Source organism: Danio aesculapii, chromosome 22 (genome assembly GCF_903798145.1).
Source record: "Danio aesculapii chromosome 22, fDanAes4.1, whole genome shotgun sequence".
Classification (NCBI taxonomy): domain Eukaryota; kingdom Metazoa; phylum Chordata; class Actinopteri; order Cypriniformes; family Danionidae; genus Danio; species Danio aesculapii.
Window position 1 is genome coordinate 3,284,863 of NC_079456.1, and position 22,238 is coordinate 3,307,100.

Sequence of the window (22,238 nt, forward strand, 5' to 3'; positions counted from 1 at the left end):
AAGGGAAAGAATGGGAATCTACTGAAATATGAGTTTGCAGCACAAAGCATTTATAAATTTGTGTTTTGCTAGTTAGTGTTAGCGATCTAATTTTTGTGTTGGAATAAGCCTACTAGTTCTAACTATATAGATATATGAAATTAAAAAACTTGGTAAACTACAGTAATCTCTTTATTTCATGTCAATAGTTCCTGTATTTACCTCAGTTATACTGATGCCTTCAGATCTGCAAATTGGCACATTGTTTCATAATGATTTATTTCATCAGTCAGTGTAAACTAACCATTTTTTCCTGTTTCCTATTTAGAAGCTCGTCTTCCTTGAGTTCAGCTGTAAATACTGGAGTATTCCCATCAGTCTACAAGTGAATTTGAGCATCAGACCATCAGGAAGAAGAGAAATCTGCAAAGACAGAGTTTATTGAAGGACAATGAGAAGATGAGTGATCCAGAACCCTGCAGAATTAAACAGGAAGAGGCTGAAGAACTAATAGGTTTGTTTATTCGTTACTCTTCAATAATGAGGCCTGAAGAACAACAAGATTGTGAATCTTTTATGTCTGTGTATATTTTGGTCATAGGATTTTTATTTTACAGATGTTTTTCTTTTAAAACTCAAAGACAAAAATAGAACTTTCATTTTGTATTTCAAATAACAATAAATGTGATCACCAGAAAACTAAAAGGAAAAAAGGCTAAATTTTATATATATTTTTCAAGATCAGATAGGCCTACTCATTTACGGTGATGAAATGCTGCCACACACAGACTACCATGGCTATTATTTTTTTCATTTAATTATGCTATAAAATGTATGTGATAACTGGATTTTGTTAAGACATAACCTTCATTAAAATGACAAATTTCTTATATATGAGCAGGTTATATATGTATACTGTGCTGGATGTCTTTATTTAATACTCTAATTAATTAAATAATCCAGAATCCTCTCTTGGCTATATTTCTTAGCTAGAGTTTTGTTTAGGAGCTTATATTGTATGGAAGGTAAATCCTGCCAATTTTAAATAAATCAAATAAACATTGTAAATTAAAGTGAAAATCAGATTAACAATTTAATTTTAAAACACTGTTCGCAAAATATCTGCCAAAATGAAATGAAATGATTTCATTTTCACTTTGACAACACATCGTCCCTGTCAAAGCGATAATTAAAATGAGCTTGCTGATTTAACATTTCATTTTCACTGCATTTCCCCGTCAATATTAAAATGAAAAGCATCAATATTAAAATGACTGCCAATATTAAAATGAAAAGCCAAACTGAACAATAAAATGCAAACACAATATTTACAAAGTGTGTTATTAATGTTCACGCTATTATAGTGACACAGTTCAATTGAAAATGTGGGGGACGGATGTTTGACGGTTGGTTATCCCATGTCCTCTGTTCCTCTTGCTGTACCAATGCAGCAGCTGCTTCACGTAAAGGCTGACTAACCGTTTTTGCCATTTTACTTCTGTTATATATACATTAGTAACGCACGCTGTCCCATCTATCAAACCCGTGCTTCTGCCCTTGGGCTCTGTGAAAGCACTTGACGTCACTTGAATATGCCCCTCCCACTGATTAGCATAGGCTTTGCATACAGGTTGAAGTTGAAAACGAAAACTGAAATTAAAAAAAGTGTCAAAAGTAAAGCTTAAATTGACATTTTCACTTGAATTGTGTCACTATTATAGCGTGAACATTAATAACACGCTTTGTAAATATTGTGTTTGCATTTTATTGTTAAGTTCGGCTTTTCATTTTAATATTGCCAGTTTTGACGCAGAAATGCAGTGAAAATGAAATGTTAAATCAGCAAGCTCATTTTAATTATCGCTTTGACAGGGACGATGTGTTGTCAAAGTGAAAATGAAATCATTTCATTTTCAATTTTGGCAGATATTTTGCGAACAGTGTTTTAAAATTAAATTGTTAATCTGATTTTCATTTTAATTTACAATGTTTATTTGATTTATTTAAAATTGACAGGATTTACCTTCCATAATATTGTAATGTTGTTCAAGGAATAAATTAGATTCATACCTTACCACACAAGCTATATTGATGGGTTCTGCAAATGAAGCCAGTATCCACTCCAGTGAACAAAATTAACTAAATACACTTTTATTAATAAATTAAGTCCACTCACAAAAAATTAAGAACACTCACAATAACAAAACGAAATCCTTTTACTTTGTTCTCTATTGATGATAAAGAGCCAGACATGCTGGTCTGTCTGCTTCAGCCTTTTATACAGTATCCAAGCCTTGAACACAGGTGTGCCCTTAATGTTTTAAGCTATTAAAGATTGATATACTTGAGGATATCTGTTAATACATAGAAATCGCTTTGAGTAATTACACAGCAAAGTAGCAATTAGTGTTTGATATACTTGAGAATATCCAATGTTTGATATACTTAATGATATCTGTGAATACATAGACATTCCTTTGTGTTCTCTGTCTAGGGTGACACATTTGATTAGAAACATAGCAAAGCGTTTCATCTATAACATCAGCATTCGGGCAGTCTTCCAGGAGTCTTGTCCTCTTGCCCACACGGAATCTTCGCGCGCAGAATTCCACAGATTTCAGCAGATTTTTAGCCCTTCATTAATTCTGTTTATTTACTTGAGTAAATGTGTGTAAATCTTTATTTATTCAGTTTTTAAATTAAGTAATATTATTGACTAATATGAAAATGTTCATCTGATTTATGTACAATGGAGTTTGTACAGTCATATTTTCTGTCTTTTAGTAGAGATATTATATGAGAGACTTGCTTTGTTTACCAAATAAAGTGAATCTAGTTGGATTTGCATTTTAAACATTAAATAAAAGTTTAAAAGATATTATTTTTAATTTCACATATTAAGGTTTTAGTTATGATACTCCCAAAATAATTCAGCAGATTTTTACCAAAATTCTCTGCAAAAATAGCAAAAACGTCTGGAGATTCTGTCTGGCCCTAGTCATAGGTCATGGAGACTCTCTCTCTCTCTCTCTCTCTCTCTCTCTCTCTCTCTCTCTCTCTCTCTCTCTCTCTCTCTCAAGTGGAACTACTGATCCTGATGATGTGGAGCAACTGTTTCTATTGTTATGATGCTGTCTACAGTAATTTAGCTATTGTAATTGTTAATTCTTTTTAAAGTGTTTTTGTTTATGCTCGATAGATTTGTGTAGTGAGAATATTGAAGCCGAGTGTTGATTAAACTAGTTTTGAAATAGTTTCATAAGACAGCTGAAAGTACAAGAAACAACCTTAAGTGCTCATTCCAGATTGTCTCTTGCGTCTGTGTATCTATGGTTCAGCTTTTTACAGGTTAGAGGAGCTTTTTACAGCTTAGTTTAGGGTCGGCCCGACCCCAAGAACCATGCCGCCATCTATATCTGGAGTTAGATACAATCCCTCATTGACGCACACATTTAGAATAGTCTATTTTTGCTTTATCCAATGAGAACTGTTTATCTGGATTCCACCTTTTCTGGACTTGTGTGAAGAGTATAATTGCTGCATTGCTGTACTGTGAGACAGAGCGACTTAGAAACTCATTGCGGGTGCTGAAGCTGGCTTCTGCTGATGAAACGGCAAACTATCTTCAGTAAACTTTATTTATTTGAAACTTCTTCATCTGATAGACTGCTCATTCATTGGGTTAAAACTGTAGTAACCCTATACAGTGTCATTTTTAATGCTCAGTCTTGTTATGCGCTGATTTAAATTTTTCTGTGTTTGTGGGAAAAGCAAGTGAGTCAGCCGGCCCAATATTTGAGTGGGGCAGAGCAGGATTCTCCCTAAGACCACCTGTGCAATATTGTTGTTTGTCATGAGGCGCAGTTTCAGTTTAAACTAAGTAAACATGAGCTTCTTTGGTGATGTATACCGTGTTAGATTTTACATTTAGCAGCCATTTGCGCTGAACATGCAGTGAATGCAAAGCATCAAACTTCGGGCCATTAAACAGCTGATTGGCTTCGAGTCTTCCTGTGTGTGGCAGTGTCGCGACACCGTGAATCTGTGAGTCTCAGAGTATATAAAAAATGAGCTTTTTCATTATAGTTTTCTGGTGATTTTATTATTTGTTATTCGAAAATGAAAATCAAATCTTATTTTATTTTTCTTATCCGTTTTTCAACATGAAAAAGAAAAACGCCTCATAGTAAGATACACAAGTTCTTTTCAGGAATCTCTTTAAGTAAGTAATGTGACTTGACTTAAAACTTATCAGGACTTGACTTGCTCAGGGTGAACTCCTGACTTGACAAGATTTTCTTGATTCAGCCACAGCCATATCACCCTGCAGCCCAAGACCGGTTACTCACTGAAGCTAAGCAGGGCTGAGCCTGGTCAGTACCTGGATGGGAGACCACATTGGGAAACTAGGTTGCTGTTGGAAGTGGTGTTAGTGAGGCCAGCAGGGGGTGCTCAACCTGGAGTCTGTGTGAGTCCTAATGCTTCAGTATAGTGAAGGGAACGCTATACTGTCAGTGAGCGCTGTCTTTTGGATGAGTTAAACCGCGGTCCTGACTCTCTGGTTATTAAATCTCTCATGACACTACTGGTAAATATATATATATATATATATATATATATATATATAAATAACCAGACTTGTATGAATCTACAAACTTCAGCAGGTGTTGACCAGCCTCTTGAAATCTAACCTATTTACTTAATTTTCAGATGTGAAGGAGGAGAGTGAAGAACTGAGTGAAGATGAGGAGAAACATCATGTCAAAAGTGAAGAAAAAACCCAATCAGACACTGAACAAAGTATTTCAGTGGAAAGAACAGCTGTTAAAGATTTGACCTGCACTCAGTGTGGAAAGAGTTTCAAGCGTAAAAACACTCTGAATCATCACATGATGATCCACACTGGAGAGAAACCTTACAAGTGTTCACACTGCGACAAGAGATTCAGGGATTTAGGAAACCTGAAAACACATGAGAGGATTCACACTGGAGAGGAACCGTATCGCTGCACTGATTGTGGGAAGAGTTTCAGACATTTATCTTCTCTACGAAGACACACACAAATCTTTCACAGTAAGCAAAAATCCAGCCCATCTAGATCATATTGTTTAGGATAAATTCGGAGTAGATAACATATTTAAAGGGGTCGTATGATGCGATTTCAAGTTTTCCCTTGTCTTTGGAGTCTGACGAGCTGTTTATGTATATATAAAATTCTCGTTTTACTGAGCAGTTCAGTACGGTTTAGTTCGGGTCACCCTGATCAGCTTGTGTTTCCACTGCCAACAGCACATTTACTTTATAGACGTGATGTTTGCAAGAATGTTCAATGTCATTCTCACATTAAGAACGTTTTTCGGCCATTCACTCATAACATTTGTCAGCTGAAGTGGTGGAGAAATGACAGTGACGCCAAAATGGCGTAAATGCTTTTAGTTGTTACTGTTTTGGCTCTGCTCTAGCTGAGACTGGTGTGTTATTGTCCGAACAGTGGGGTTTAATGTGTCTCCCACACGTAATGTCAAGAGACCGACTCGAAAAGTGGGAATAACATAAATAAAATAATTGATTATTGATTAAAATACTCATTGACAATTAATCTGTCACTGATTAATCATCTGCATCCTTATTTTACCCATCTTTTAAAGTGTTTTAATTGTTCAACTTTTTTCTGTACTTAATTTTCAGACCTGACGGTGAAGAAGGAGGAAAGCGCCAATGCTCAACATTTATGTTCTTTGTGTGGAAAGAGCTTTACGCAACAGTCAAGTTTAAGGAAACACCAGAGGATTCACACTGGAGAGAAACCACACACATGTGCTCAGTGTGGGAAGAGTTTCAGACAATCATCAACGCTTAATAAACACATGAAGATCCACACTGGAGAGAAAACTACACCGCAACAACAGATGTGTCAAAAACCAACACACATGGTTGTGTTTATTGCACTCTGACACATGTTGTGCAGATTAACACCCAAAGTGTAATTTATTTTTGATGCCTCTCGATAGAGCTAAACAGCACATGTGTTATCTCCTGGGAGGACGGTTTGTGTTTGTGAAAGAGAAATGCATCACATTTTATATTAATGTCGCATGAAAGTATATTATAAAATAGGTGACATGGTGGCTCAGTGGATAGCACTGTCGCCTTACAGCAAGAAGATTTCTGGTTTGAGTCCTGGCTGGGCCAGTTGGCATTTCTGTGTGGAGTTTGCATGTTCTCCTCATGTTGGTTTTCTCCGGGTGCTCCGGTTTCCCCCACAATCGAAACATATGCATTATTGGTCAGTTGATTAAGCTAAATTGTCCATAGTGTGTAAAAATGCGTGGCGCGACGATTCGGGACACTTCATGTATCTGCCGCGCCACAGAGAGTGTCTGGTGTGCCGTGTCGCGGCTTCGAGCGGCGCATCCGGTGCCTCAGTCAAAGTTAATTCAGTGTGCGTGGTTATTAGTTTCTGTGTTCAAGCTCGGCACTTGAAACTAGCACACAGTTGGCTGTAAAACAGTACAAAGACACATATGATTTTGTACTCTCTGCTTGGTCTGTGTCAGAGTCGTACATGAATGCTGTATCTCTCACTCCAGCTCCTTCTCGCAGTCTGCCTGTCAGACTCTGTTGCAAACGCAGAGCGAGTGAGCTTATAGCCCCGCCCCCTTGTTACGTTGGCGGGAAGCCGAAACTAATTTACATGTGAAGCAACACACCCCTAAATCAGCGAGCTGTGGACACGCCCCCAACATGACACTTTTTAACACATTATAATAAAACAATCTGAATTGTGTTTTAAACTGTGGAGTTTGCATGTTCTCCTCATGTTGGTTTTCTTCGGGTGCTCCGGTTTCCTCCACAATAGAAAACACATGCGTTATTGGTCAGTTGATTAAGCTAAATTGTCCATAGTGTGTAAGTGTGTGTGAATGCAAGAGTGTGTGGATGCAGTACTGGGATGCAGCTGAAAGGGCATTTGGTGCGTACAACATATGCTGTATAAGTTAGTGGTTCATTCCGCTGTGGCGACCCCTGATGAAGGGACTAAGCTGAAGGAAAATGAATGAAAGAATATTTTAAAAAATATATTAAATTGCTGTATATACATCAAATTACATGAAATTTTTCACCAAATAACGTCATTTCTTCGCATATTTAAATTGCATCAGCCATCGTTGTTGCACTCTTTTCGCTCTGGCTGCCTTAAAAAGAACCATGATGGGTGTTTATCAGAGAAGATGGGGAAATTATTTGGCGGTTTTGGAGGATGACGCACAGCAAAAGTGTAATCTTATTTTATTTATGCGTTTTTTAAACTATTAATAGTTATTTGTATGTGTTGTAGGGATTGTTTACAGTTTTAACCCAAAGAATGAGCAGTCTGTCAGATGAAGAAGAGCCAGAGTCAGAGATTCAAATAAATAAATGAAGTTTGCTGAAGATAGTTTGCAGTTTCATCAGCAGAAGCCAGCTTCAACACTCGCAGTGAGTTCCTAGGCGGCTCTGCTTACAATCACAAATCAATAACAATTATACTCTCACATAACTGCGTCACACATATAGGTGTTCTAACCTGATTGGCTAAAACACAGATAGAATATGCAACGTGGGTGCGTGCGTACAATTCTGAACAATATGTTAAGCATATAAACATCAGACATCCACTAGACTGTTTAGAGCTGACTCCAGACCTGTGAAACGGATCCACAATCAAATAAAACACACACACTTACAGTATAATCTGTTTCTTACCCAAGGCTGCGTATACTCTCAGCCGTCTTTATCAAAACTGGTTAAATATCGATATAATCTACATTCAGGCAGTTATAATATCTTTACTAAACACAAAGTCTGTCTTGAATAATGAGTCGAATCACTTTAAAAGAATTAACAGTAAAAACAGCTAAGTCACTTTAGACATTTTAGATAGTATTAACTCCTAGAAATTACAGTAGAAACAGCTGTTTCCAGTCCAGAGCCCTTCAAGTACACCGGAGGTCGCAGTCACCTCTGATATAGTTTGGTGGCTCCCAGGGGCGGACTGGGACAAAAATTCAGCCCTGGCACTGTAGCCACACCAGCCCACATTACCACACGGACATGCACATTCACTACTTATATCGGTGTACAGATGGTGAAATATTATAAGCAGTACCATATGTAATAGATATTTAAACATTTAATGTATGTGACGAACAAAAACAACCCGTCATTCTCTGCGCCTCTACCTAAGGATTAACTACATACTGTAATCTATGCATGTATTTAGTGATTTACTTTAAAGACTAGCTATGTATTCAGAGTTCACTACAAATGCCTACTGTACTACACTGAAAAAAAAAATTCAAAGATGATTCCTTGGACTTACTCAATTTTTTTACGTTAAGTGGTTGTAAACAATTTATTTGGGATGAATTTAAACAAACAAATTAAGTTGAACATTGCTCAATTTAATTGGTTTGTTTAAATTCAACACAAATAAATTGTTTGCAACACTTTTTTCAGTGTATGGCTATAGCTATGGTTCTTTTGCTTGTTAGACTATATTGCTTGTGCAGCAGTCTGTATCCTCTAAATCCCACGTTATCTGCTGATAATGACATTATAAAGTGTACGGGAGTTCTACGCTAAGCTTACTGTTAAGCACAGTGTAGGTTACTGTCAAACACTGTCAGAAGTAGAGTGAATGGCGTCAAAGTGACTTTTATATATTTTAGTATAATGACTTGGAAGTATATTTTCTGTTTTCTTCTTACCTCCTCTACCGCGGTACTGTCCTCCGATGCAGCGGCCCAATTTAAACCTTTCCAGAATATTTCAGTTAATTTTATGCCTTTGGCAGCGTCTGATTTTAGTCCATCTTTGTTTTCTTGGAGCTTTTCGGCGCTGCCTTTCCTGCTTTTACGGTCCATCTCCGACAATTAGCTTGTGCTACACTCACAGTTTGTTTGACATTCTTGCCAGATTTTGAATACGTTCGCGTAACCTCTGATTGGTTTGGCCCCTCTCAAAAACAGTCGGCCATCACTGATTGGGCCACAATGCTTAACATTTAATTAGTTTTTATTATTATTATTACTATTTTCATCATCATAATATTCAGATCTTGCAAGAAATTAAGCTGCCTGCATATAAAAACAATACATATTAAGAGATTTAAAAAAATTTGACTGGCCCACATTTAAAAAATGGTCAATTGCCAGAATAGCTAGATGGCCAATCCGCCCCTGGTGGCTCCTGAAATTAATTACATAGAGACAGGCAAATGCACTGAACATTCTTATATTAAACAATGTGCTAACTTTATTCATTATTCAGTAATCATCTTTAATGAAAGTGATGAGAAAAGGATAAACGTTGATCCATGCTGAGACGGATTGGAAGGTAGAAATCCGAATTCTTCAGTGTGCTTTTTATTTATTGAGTTTATATTATTTATCTGTGTTTATTGGAGTTATGATAGCAGTATCTAATTACTGTAACTGTTAGGGTAAGGGCCTGTTAAAAATATGTAAAAATTTGCCAAGACAACATCTCTTCAGATTCCTGCAAATTAGAGATTACATATTTAAGAACACCACACTTCTAAATACTCATTTGCAATAAAATTCTATTAAATACCCCTAAACAAAAACTGATTTCTTTTTTCTATAAGTCTCTGTCCTCTTATAACACTGTCTGTAACTCCCGTCTCAAATCAATTTGGGGAAAAGAGCTTGGGGTGGATATTTTGGAGGAAGAATGGGAGATGGTTTGGTCTCTAGCCAATAAGCTTTCAGTTTGCAATAGGGTAAGAGCCATTCAACTCCGGATCCTTCATAGAATTCATATCACACCTCAATTAAGACACAAATTCAATGCAACCCACTCACCTCTATGTGCAAATCAAATATAGGGGATTATATTCATTGCATATGGGACTGTCAGGTGGTTCAGGCATATTGGAGCAGAATCGTAGCCCAAATAAATAACATTTTTGGTCTGGACATAGATATAAACCCTCTGTCCCTTCTCCTGGGTTTTCCTTGCGAACTAATTATGAACAAGTATGGACAACGACTCTTCTGCCTGTTAACTTTTGCTGCCAGGAAGAACATTTTGATGTCATGGATCAATGATAAGCCCCCTTCCATAAAAGGATGGCATTCAATAACTCAAGAGATTATTCCCCTGGAATACTTAACATGTCTTAGCCACTCCACGACTGATACATTTATTCGCACTTGGACACCATATCTGGACAATATAAACCTTGCTTTATGTGACATTTTGAAACTCGGAATGACATAACGTCCGTATAGACATTCATTCAGGTGTACTTTGTTTTCATCAAACTTCTCACTTGTTCTACCATATTGTAATATTCGTAACATAATCGCTTATGGCTCAGGCCATATGTATATTTTAATATATGCAGTTACGTTTTGTGTCAGACATTTTATGTTGTGTTTGTATTTTTGTTTTGTGTATGTCTAAAAGGAAAACAAATAAAAACATGTTCAAACAAAACAAAAAAAGATGTAAAAATGTGTAAACTGACCATACTGTTAAATTATTGAAGAAAATAAAACTAATTTGAGGATGACATGGTGGATCAGTGGTTAGAACTGTCGCCTTACAGCAAGAAGGTCGCTGGTGAGAGTCCCGGCGGGGCCAGTTGGCATTTCTGTGTGGAATTAAACTAAGATTTATTCAACTTGTTCTTTGTGATGTCAAAAACTGGATGCCAACGGTGATATATGATCATTATTTGATTGTTATTAGCTTCAAGTAGACATTTTTAAATGTTACTTTATATTAAGCATCCTTCAATATTTTGATAACGTTTGTTTACTGAAAGTTTTCTTCAGGAAAGATCACGTTTGCTTTTGAATTTTTACACGTTTTAGAGTGCCAAATAAACAGTATTTGACCTCACGCATGATTAAGATTTTGTCTACATTAGCGAATGTTTTGGCTTGTTGATTTGTCGCGTATTTTACGATCGTCCGTTGCGCCCGCCTCGCCGTGATGACGTCAGCACTGACGCGTTCGATCAGCGTCGAGTCTTCAGAGCTGAGGTGAGTCGTTGACGCTTTTTCTCGTGTTTACACAACAATAAAACACACTTTACAGTTTATTAAAGCGACAATCTGCGACTAGTTTCTGCATTATGGAAGGCCATTGGGGCCAAAACGTCTGCAACAAACGCGTTTACACGTTATTACGTGTTAACACGTAATTTACGCGTTAACGCGCAATTACGCGTTAACACGTAGGTACGTGTTAACACGTGATTTACGTGTTAACACGCAATTTACGTGTTAACACGTTTTTTTTAAACTAGTGTCATTTTTAAAGCACAATCATTTAATAATTTCTCCAACCTGCTCATTTTAAAATGTATAATGTCATTTCACTTAAATAACAATAAATGATTTGGAGTCAATGAACTGTAGTAGATATTTTGTATAATGAAAGGCCAAACATCTTCTGCAATGATATGTTTGATGGCCGGGGACATTATAATTCTTGTCATTCAGCTGCTGAGATTTCTTTGAAAATGTGTCCAGAGAAATCAGTATGAGCTTTATTTGACAAGTGTGGGCAATCACACTAGAAATGTATGTGTTTTTTCAGGAGCACAGGATACATACAAATCAACACAAGGACACAGAATGACATAAGTGGATATAAAATAAACAATAAAACATTTTGGTTACAAAAATCTTAAAGAGTAAGGGTTGTGTATATGTATGACCATAAAAATAAACAGGTAACAACTGATCTAATAATTAAGATCTATAGAGATAAAGATGTGTAGAGATCTGAAGGTTGGGCAGGTGCACAGCAATAATCCTCTCCGCTGTCCTGACAGTCCGCTGCAGTCTTCTTATTTCTGATTTGGTGGCTGATCCGAACCAGACAGTATTTGAAGTTTTGTCAGATGAAGTGGTGGCAGATTGTGCATTCTCATACTATATGTAACAGGTCATTAATTACTAAACACATAAATGATTTAATGCAGAGTAGCCTATCTTGGTGAGGTTTATGTCTGCAAATAATGCACATATTGTAGAACAAACATTTTATAATTTATAATTGTGTTATACATTTATGCTTGTAATATATGTTAATTGTTTACAGAACTTTGGACTATGTACTTTTGTCTCTGTACTGGAAGATCCAATCACCAAGACAAAATATTCTTGTGTGCAAACAACTGACAATAAATAATTGACAAGTTTCCATAAAACTATGTAATACCTAAGCTCCTTTCTGCCTTTTAAGAAAAAAACTAAATTATGATTAACTGAATCAAAATTACAAGATAAAAAGTCGAAATAATGATTTAATAACTCAAAATTATGACTGAATAAATCTGTAGAAATTACATTATGACAATAGGTGGCGAAAAACAACCATCTAAATGTAGAACTTAATTCTCTAAAGATGATTAATCTAATAAAACAAAGTTTTTTAGAGAGTTATTAAATCTTTAACTGAAAATGTCATTTTTTCAAGCATGCAGTTTTCTTAAACAAGCTAATGAAATAACCTAAACTTAAACTAATGTTCCATGGTAATTTACTTGACAAGTACCTTTGCATTGTAGTGGGTAACACATGCAGTTGAAGTCAATGCAAAATGTTAATTTAAAATAATATTTCCCACATTATCTTATATATATAGTCATAATAAGTCTTATAGTATATATATATATATATATATATATATATATATATATATATATATATATATATATATATATATATATATATATATATATATTCTCGATTGAGCAAGAGGGGCACCTCAGCCAATGAAGGCAAACGGGCAGTGGCTCTAGGCACCGGGCCACCCCACTGTGCACATATATATATAAAATGTGTGTGTGTGTATATATGTCGATCAATTATTATGCAAACTTTAATACCTTTTTTAAAATATTAAGATGTTGTTAGCAATTTTATCTTGACAGACTGGCACAATTCAGCATGTAGACTCTCAAATTAAAAAAATAAATCACGCATTGCGGCCAGGCATGCACAGAGCATCTCCGTTCTCACAATGAGTTTCTGAGTTCTATCATCCAACCAAGTTCGTTCTTCCGAAGTAATCTGAGAACAAGGTCAGTGCTGCAAATAGCTTGTAAAGCCTGGCTCATTCAAAGAGACCTGCGCAATGAATGATAATGTCATTAATAATCAAAACAGTATAAATCAGGCTCCTCTAAAACAGTAAATATTGCACATAAAATTTAAAAAATGGTGTTTTGGCGCTGAAGCATATAGCGGACTTGTGCACTTCAGATGGTATTCCCTCTTGTTTATTGTGTAGATAACGGAGAAAGAAAAAAACACACATTACAATTAAGATACAAATTATATCAAATCAAATGTTTCAAAAAGATAATTTTCCAAGAAAAATACAAGTGTATGTTTTTGCTTCTGCCTATGAATGGATGATTTCTTTTGTTGTGTGGAAAATAAGGGTTTGATTAGTGCTCCACTGTAATTGTTGTGTCTTAAACCCCTGTCATATGTCTGCTACATTTTTAATTTCTCATTATTTTAAAGATTATGTCATGCATGATTTTTCCTCATTCTGATGTGGTTTCATTTTCTCCTCACTTGCTGCAGGAGTTTTAAAATCCTAACCGATAATAAAATCTGGTTGCAGCGCACACGAGGCGAATCTTCTGCGATTTCATTATCTCAAATCTTAAACGTGCGCACACTAGAAGATATGAAAACTGCGGCACAGCACACTACAAGATACTCTTAAGAGTGTGCCTGATAGAGCACCTAATTGCAGAATAACTCTGCTTTTTATTTATTATAGGCTAGGTTACAAATATTTGACCATATGCCAGAGCGAACAGCCTGCAGAATGAAAAATGCTGCTTGGGGGAAAAAAAATGTTTTTTTCCTACAACCCTACTGTATAAAATTTCTTTTTTACGTATAATGTTCTATTACTTAAAATTTTGTTAAAATGTATAGGTATAGTTTATATATAAAATGAGCCCTAGCTTATTCCGCTTTGATAATTATGCAAGGATAATATTGCATATTCGGTTTAGGCCTGGATAAATTATGTATTTTATAAAATGATTGTTTATGGACTAAGCTAACTGTAATTCAAGCGAAAGGAGAGAGACCGAGTGAGCGCGCGAGAGGACTCATATCTCCTTGGTGACCAATCTTCATTGATTGCGGATTCCAGCAGTAAGAGCAGACTGTGAAGGTTTAGTAACAGAGTTTTTCTTAAAATGTCGCAATGCACACAACATAATGAGTGACATATCAGAATTAAAAAGAGGATAAACTGTTGGTGTGCATCTCGCTGGCGTATCTGTGATCAAGACAGAACGTGTTTGTTTGAGATGATCAAGAGCCACGTTATCCAGGGTAAATCACCAAATGAAGAAGAGCCACAGCCATCAGGAGGAACTTTGGATGCCAGAGGAATCTGTCTGAAATAAATGTCTTTGTGTAGTGAACAAGCATGAATAACATTCAGGTTTTAGAGTATTGGAATTCTCAGCTTCAACCTGCATGTTTTTCATGCTTGTTAACCATTTATTAATATGATTTACTATTACCATTAACAAAGCATTTGTGAGTGTAATTTATTGTAGTGTACACTCCAGCATTATCTAATGTTACATTTGCTCATTGTTTGTTCTTGTTACCACTAATGTGTTAATTAACACTGTAACAGGCGTTAATAAGAGTTATCTTACATTTCTTTGTGTTTAAGGATCACTTTACTTCTGTTGTTTATGGGGACTTTTATTTTGACAAGAAATCCGATTTTCAGAGCTAAAAAGAAATAATGAGAGAACAGTATGTGCATTTCATGACGGTTTAACAGAGCTCGTACTAAAAAGGACGGTCACCAAGTTTATTCAGCAACCCCCCGAAAAGGCATACGGTTTGTTAATGTAGACTATTTCATTTAAATTATTTTCGCTAGTCTCTCTCTCTCTCTCGTAATTTTTTATCCTCGTATGAATACAGCCCAACGCTATTTTACAGTTAGATGACTGGTAAAGAAGCAGGCTATCGGAAATTGAAATAAGAAACTGTCTCAGCGCAATCTCTGCCTTATTCCTCGCTGCCAAATATGTTGAGCTCCTTTTAAAGGAAGTGGACCAGATGGCGTAGGCTCGACGTAGCCATTGTGTAACAAAACGATTGCGCGCATCACCACATTAATATTTACGAGAAGGATTACGAGCTGTTACGACAGACACAGTCATCGGGACACCACAGCTACGTTTTACTTGAATTATTCATGATGAAGTGACCGAAGCACTACGATGCGCTTACGGTGACCTTACCTCATCAACCAAGATCATGACGGGAGAGTAACGCACGCGGAAGTGCGTTAAGAAATACAAACCGAAAGCAGCAAGTATTGCTGCTGTTTAATGTCTGGTTCAGTTATATATCGAAGCTAGTTTCTGCCAGATACGGCAAAATCATGCTTTAGAAATAGAGATTATGATTTAGAAAAGTCTAAATTATTGGATAAAAATCAAAATTGGAGGTCCAAGGTGGAGGTGAATAATTAATCTAATGAAATCTTTATAGTAAATTGAATCTTTAACTGAAAATGAGATTTAAAATGTTTAAAATTTCTATTATATAGTATAAAACATATACTTTCAAATAAATATCAGGACATACAAATATACCAATTAATCACACACACACACACACGCACGCACGCACGCACGCACGCACACACACACACACACACACACACACACACACACACACACACACACACACACACATATATATATATATATATATATATATATATATATATATATATAGATAGATAGATAGATAGATAGATAGATAGATAGATAGATAGAAATATTACAATTCTGTCTAAAGATGTCAAAGTGGCATAAAACAGTATATATAATGCACAAATATTTAATACTACTCCATTCTATACAACAGGATGAGTCCATTTTTATGGTTGTCATGTTTTATGTTTTGTATTTGTTACTGCCAAAACATAATTTTATGTGTAAGCCTTGAATATTGTGTTGTGCTCCACCCTGATTTTCCACCTTTGACCTTTTCCAAAAATTTTACCCTTGTGCTCTCCCCAGCTCTCAGGTTAATTAGCTTCCAGCTGCTAATCATTATGAACCTGCCTGAGTCAGAGTGGTTTGGCTATAAATACTGCCTTCTGAAGCTATAGTGAGTTGAGGAACACTTCCTAGTTGGTATTTGTGATAGTGGTCACTAGTGGTTGTGGTAGTTGGATTAAGCCTTAAAGCCAAATTAATATTATTGTTCCTGCATGTCCATTACTATTTACTATTTTGTGTACTTAATTTGAGATTTACTTCCAAGTGTGACTAAAGGGTGAGTGCCTTTTATTTTGTATATCCTTTCACCTGTTCGTTTGAGAGGGGAAGCTCAGGGAAGTTTGTGTGTTTTTTTTTTTTTTTTTTTTTGCATTAGGTAAGCTAGTCCTCTAAATTTAGCTGCTTTCTCTTTGTGGTTAGGCTATACTCCCTCAGCTTGACAACTACTTTCTATTAAATTTCCTATATTTCTAATAAAGATCTTATAAATAAAAATAATAAAATTTATTTTATTGAAATATTTATATTTTTCTCTCTCCTTAACCCTGTGCTGACTCTTCACTCTGGGGCTGAGGATTGAAGTGTGTTCTTCACATTGCTTTAATTCTAATTCAATATTTCTACCAAATTTTAGTCTGTTACATATTTTGTCAAACGAGCTCCTTGATTTAAAAAAATATATATAAACCTTTGAAGAGTACACTTGAAAACATGATTTATGGAAATTATTAAAACTGAATATTTTAGTAGTTTTCAGAAAATGTTTTTACATTTGAGTATAGAAGATTTAATATGAAAAGATTTATTAATAAAAACATGTAACCTCTTCATATAACTTTTAAAATTTAAGACCGTTAAAAGATTGTCCAGTTTACTGGCCACTCGATGGATGAAAACACAATGAAGCAATATAGTCTAACTCTTTATCTATCTATTTTTTTTTTTTTGTTTTTTTTTTTGTGATTTTTACAGCGAACCTCTTCAAGACCGGACCTTCTGTATGAAATTTAGACTTGAAAGAAACTAGTTTATGAATACCTCCTCATGTAGAGGTGAATAAGTTGACAGAAGCTGAATTAAACTTGCTCAAACGCTGTTGCTGTCAAACATTGTTTACTTAACTTAGTCAGTTTAATGATGAAGGGATTGACCGACTATTTTACAATGCTCTCTTGTAAAAGTGTTTTATTTAGATATATTTGTGGCTGCTGTATTTTGAAGTTTATTTCGATACATGGAAAATGGATGTAGTTAGTATTATAAAATGCATTTCAATGTGATGCGGTGGTGCAGTATACTGTTGCCTCACACCAAGTAGGTTGCTGGTTCGAGCCTTGGCTGGGTCAGTTGGTATTTCTGTGTGGAGTTTGCATGTTCTCTCCTCGTTCGTGTGGGTTTTCTCTGGCTGCTCCGGTTTCTCCCACAAGTCCAAAGACATGCAGAACAGGTGAATTAGGTAGGCTAAATTGTCCATAGTATGGGTGTTTCCTAGTGATGGGTTGCAGCTGGAAGGGCATCCGCTGCGTAAAACATATGCTGGATAAGTTGGCAGTTCATCCTTCTGTGGTGACCCCTGGTTAATAAAGGGACTAAGCCGAAAAGAAAATGAATGAATTTCAATGTATTTTTTCCCATCCCTGCTCCTCCTGCTTGCGTGGGTTTCCTCCGGGTGCAAAGACATGCTGTATAGGTAAATTGGGTAAGCTAAATTGTCTGTAGTGAGTGTGTGTGAAGTGCTGGGCTTCAGCTGAAAGGGCATCCGTTGTGTAAAACGTTCTGAATGAGTTGGCGATTCATTCACCTGTGGTAAACCCAAATTACTAAAGGGACTAAGCTGAAAAGAAAATGAATATCGAAAAAATTGCCCCTTAGCCTATTTATATAACTATTACAAATATGTACATGTTATTAAACAATGTATTATATTTGATGTAAAATAAATGTATATTTTCACACAATTCTCAGTTAAAGATTCAATAACTATAATAATTTAAAAAAAAAAAAACTTTTTATAAAATCATCCTTGGAGAATTAAGTTCTACATTTAGATGGTGCTTTGTGGCCACCTATTGTTGTAATGTAATTTCTACAGATTTATTCAGTCATAATTTTGAGTTATTAAATCATAATTTCTGCTTTTTATCTTGTAATTTTGATCCAGTTAATCATATTTGGGTTTTTCTTACCTCATTTGTTTACACACAAGAATATTTTGTCTTGGTGATTGGAGCTTCCAGTAGAGTAACAAAAAGTACATAGTGCAAAGTTCTGCAAACAATAAATATATATTACAAGCATGAATGTATAACACAAAATTATTAAGAAATACAGTAATTTTATAAAATGTTTGTTCCACAATATGTGCATTATTTGCAGACATAAACCTCACCAAGATAGGCTACTCTGCTTTAAATCATTCATGTGTTTAGTAATTAATGACCTGTTACATATAGTATGAGAATGCACAATCTGCCACCACTTCATCTGACAAAACTTCAAATACTGTCTGGTTCGGATCAGCCACCAAATCAGAAATAAGAAGACTGCAGCGGACTGTCAGGACAGCGGAGAGGATTATTGCTGTGCACCTGCCCAACCTTCAGATCTCTACACATCTTTATCTCTATAGATCTTAATTATTAGATCAGTTGTTACCTGTTTATTTTTATGGTCATACATATACACAACCCTTACTGTTTATGATTTTTGTAACCAAAATGTTTTATTGTTTATTTTATATCCACTTATGTCATTCTGTGTCCTTGTGTTGATTTGTATGTATCCTGTGCTCCTGGAAAAAAAACACCCAAAACATTTTTTGTGTGTTTGCCCACACTTGTCAAATAAAGCTCATACTGATTTCTCTGGACACATTTTCAAAGAAATCTCAGCAGCTGAATGACAAGAATTATAATGTCCCCGGCCATCAAACATATCATTGCAGAAGATGTTTGGCCTTTCATTATACAAAATATCTACTACAGTTCATTGACTCCAAATCATTTATTGTGATTTAAGTGAAATGACATTATACATTTTAAAATGAGCAGGTTGGATAAAATATTAAAGGATAGTGCTTTAAAAATGACACTAGTTAAAAAAAAAAACGTGTTAACACGTAAATTGCGTGTTAACACGTAAATCACGTGTTAACACGTACCTACGTGTTAACGCGTAATTGCGTGTTAACGCGTAAATTACGTGTTAACACGTAATAACGTGTAAACGCGTTTGTTGCAGACGTTTTGGCCCCAATGGCCTTCCATACTGCATTGAGTTCACCTCTATCTGTGTGTCTGCTGACCAAAACAAGGCAGCGAGGAGCTCTGAGGAAAATAATGTGTGGGAATTGTGTTTGTTGTCTTGCTAAGTATGATATGAGAAGGGAAAGAATGGAAATCTACCAAAATCCGAGTTTGAAGCACAAAATGTTTGTAAAAATGTGTTGCTCCTTAGCGTTAGCAATCTAATTTCTGTATTTCAATATTATTAGAGCTGCTAAATCTTTATTTCATGTCAGTAGTTCCTGTTTTTACCTTATTAATTATACCAATGTCTTAAGATCACATTAACTTTCATAATGGCTTATTTCGTCAATCGGTGTAAATTAAGCAGATTATTCTGTATCTTCTTTTGCAGCTCGTCCTTCAGTTCAGCTGTAAATACTGGAATATTCCCATCAGTCTACAAGTGAAGACGAGCATCAGACCATCAGGAAGAAGAGAAATCTGCATAGACCGAGTTTATTGAAGGACAGTGAGAAGATGAGTGATCCAGAACCCTGCAGAATTAAACAGGAAGAGACTGAAGAACTAATAGGTTTGTGTTTATTCACTACTCTTCAACAATGAGGCTGAACAACAGTGAGGTTGTAAAGATTTATTAAGATCTCCATCAGTTTTTTCTATTTCAGTTTAAAAATAATTATGTATTTAATCTCTTTAGGTAATCTGACTTGACTTAACTCAATTTAAACATATCAGAATTCGACTTGTTTAGAGTGAGCCCCTGACTTGACAAGATTTTCTTGATTTGTCTGTACTGTGACTTTAGATATGATGACTTGAGTCTTGCTCAGACTTGACCATGTGTGTCTTGTCCCCACCTCTGTTATAAATTACCAGACTGTGAATGATTGAAACCACAATCTGCAGCAGGGGTTGACTAACCACTTAAAATCTAACCACTTAATTTTCAGATGTGAAGGTGGAGAGTGAAGAACTGAATGAAGATGAGGAGAAACATCATGTCAAAAGTGAAGAAGAAACTCAGTCAGAGAGTGAAAATAATATTTTAATGCAAAGAATGGCTGTTAAAATTTCCACCTGCACTCAGTGTGGAAAGAGTTTCAAGAACAATTACAATTTCAATCATCACATGAGGATCCACACTGAAGAGAAACCTTACAAGTGTTCACACTGCGACAAGAAATTCGATTTGTTAGCAAGCCTGAAACGACACGACAGGATCCACACTGGAGAGAAACCTTACAAGTGTTCACACTGCGACAAGAGATTCATTTATTCAGGACAATTGAAAATACATGAGAGGATCCACACTGGAGAGAAACCGTACAAGTGTTCACACTGCGAGAAGAGATTCAATAATTCAGGACACCTGAAATCACATGAGAAGATTCACACCGGAGAGAAACAGTTTTACTGCACTGAGTGTGGGATGAGTTTCAGACATTCATCTTCTCTACGAAGACACACACAAATCTTTCACAGTAAGTAAAAGATCTACAGGATTAATAGATATTTCTTAGCCACATATTTTAAATGCGTCAAAAGCCAAAAACATAATGGTATACATACACTTTTTATTCAGCGTAACTTTTCTTTAAAATGAAAAAATGCAACTGTGATGTAACAAAAAATTAAATTAATAAATTATATTAGCGAAAAATGTGCACTTTAATTTTGACACTGTAGTGGCAATTTTTCTTAAATGAGGCGTTCTCTGTGGTAAAGAAGACAAAGTCTTACCCAGGGTGTCTTTTAAAGTTTTATTCTTTGCAAAAAAGATCACAATCATACAGCAACGACAGTTTCTGCAGAGTGAGACACTGAAAACAGCGTGTGCTCTCTCTTTTATCTGGTTTCTCCCCTGTACTGCTTACTAGGTCACTAAAGTCATGCGCTAGGCACTAGGGGTGGGCGATGTGACCTAAAATTAATATCACGGTATTTTTCATCTTTTGAACGGTGACGGTATAATATCATGGTATTACTTTCAATAGCAAAATAATATACATCTCAAGGAAGAACGGACAAAAGAAAGTCTCACTTCTATCACTCTTTAAAAGTTTTGGTTTGGGTCATTGTAAATGCTCAGTCTCGTTATGAGCTGATCTTCATTTCTCTGTGTTGGTGGAATAAAGCAGGCGAGTCAGCCGCACCAATTTATGAGCAGACAGAGCAGGATTCTCATGATGACCACCGGCGCAATACTGCTCTTTGTTATGAGCTGTAGTTTTAGTGTAAACTTAGTACAGGCGAGTTTCTTTGGTGATGATGTGTACAGTATTAGACTTTGTATTTAGCGGACATTTGCGCTGAACACTCGATTGATCTCAGCTGGCGGATCAACATTTACCTCATGTCATGATCGCTGTCATCTGCGCCATTATTATTATTATAACTTTAGGTGAGGTTTGCAAACCTGTGCACTTTTCACTCTTCAGCCGTTTGCATTTCCTGCAGTAACAAAAGCTCCCTGTTATCTGACAGCGGGAAGCGTTCAGGGACTGACAGCTAATATGAACCAATACAGCAGCAGGGTAGAGCGATTCAGCAAGTTTTTAGAGAAAATCAAATCAGATTGCACTACAACCATTATATTCAGACACACAAATGCTCCCAAATATATTATGAGGGCGCATAGATTAAATTTCGGGCGCTCATGCGACCAAAATGGTTGCAATTTCGAGCCCTGTAGTATAAGGACATGTATTCAGACCACAACTGAACGTTTGAAGAAAATTGAATGCCTTATTATTTAGAATTAGCTATTATTGATGTAAATGCAGCCGTTCAAGGCGCATAATTGATTTATTACGGTATTGACGGTATTAGAAAATCCATATCGTGGCGCAATGTCACACCGGTGATGACTATGACACCGGTGTACCGCCCACCCCTACTAGGCACATGCATCATGCATT

General features: G+C 35.9%; 3 protein-coding genes across 3 annotated transcripts in view; all 3 read left to right on the forward strand.

Annotated features, from left to right (window-relative positions):
* The window catches only part of LOC130215599 (zinc finger protein OZF-like), a 226,606-nt gene that overhangs the window by 137,295 nt on the left and 67,073 nt on the right, over window positions 1–22,238 (forward strand). The window lies entirely within an intron of this gene.
* Window positions 322–8,334, forward strand: LOC130215658 (zinc finger protein 93). The gene is made up of 3 exons (XM_056447501.1): window positions 322–493; window positions 4,690–5,052; window positions 5,668–8,334. The coding sequence occupies exons 1-3, from the start codon at window positions 439–441 to the stop codon at window positions 5,931–5,933; spliced, it is 684 nt and encodes a 227-aa protein (XP_056303476.1). The 5' UTR covers window positions 322–438; the 3' UTR covers window positions 5,934–8,334.
* Window positions 19,770–22,238, forward strand: part of LOC130215605 (zinc finger protein ZFP2-like) — a 9,583-nt gene continuing 7,114 nt past the window's right edge. The window contains exons 1-2 of the mRNA XM_056447452.1: window positions 19,770–19,891; window positions 20,271–20,801. Of these exons, the coding sequence (XP_056303427.1) occupies window positions 19,837–19,891; window positions 20,271–20,801 (586 nt within the window). The 5' untranslated portion in view covers window positions 19,770–19,836. The remainder of the gene's footprint in view (window positions 19,892–20,270; window positions 20,802–22,238) is intronic.

What these genes read in the sequence shown, in the direction of transcription:
- LOC130215658 (XM_056447501.1), top strand. Translation starts at nt 439, where the DNA reads ATGAGTGATCCAGAACCCTGCAGAATTAAACAGGAAGAGGCTGAAGAA. An exon ending in AGAGGCTGAAGAACTAATAG is followed by an intron (nt 494 to 4,689) that starts GTTTGTTTATTC and finishes CTTAATTTTCAG; the next exon opens with ATGTGAAGGAGGAGAGTGAA. An exon ending in ACACACACAAATCTTTCACA is followed by an intron (nt 5,053 to 5,667) that starts GTAAGCAAAAAT and finishes CTTAATTTTCAG; the next exon opens with ACCTGACGGTGAAGAAGGAG.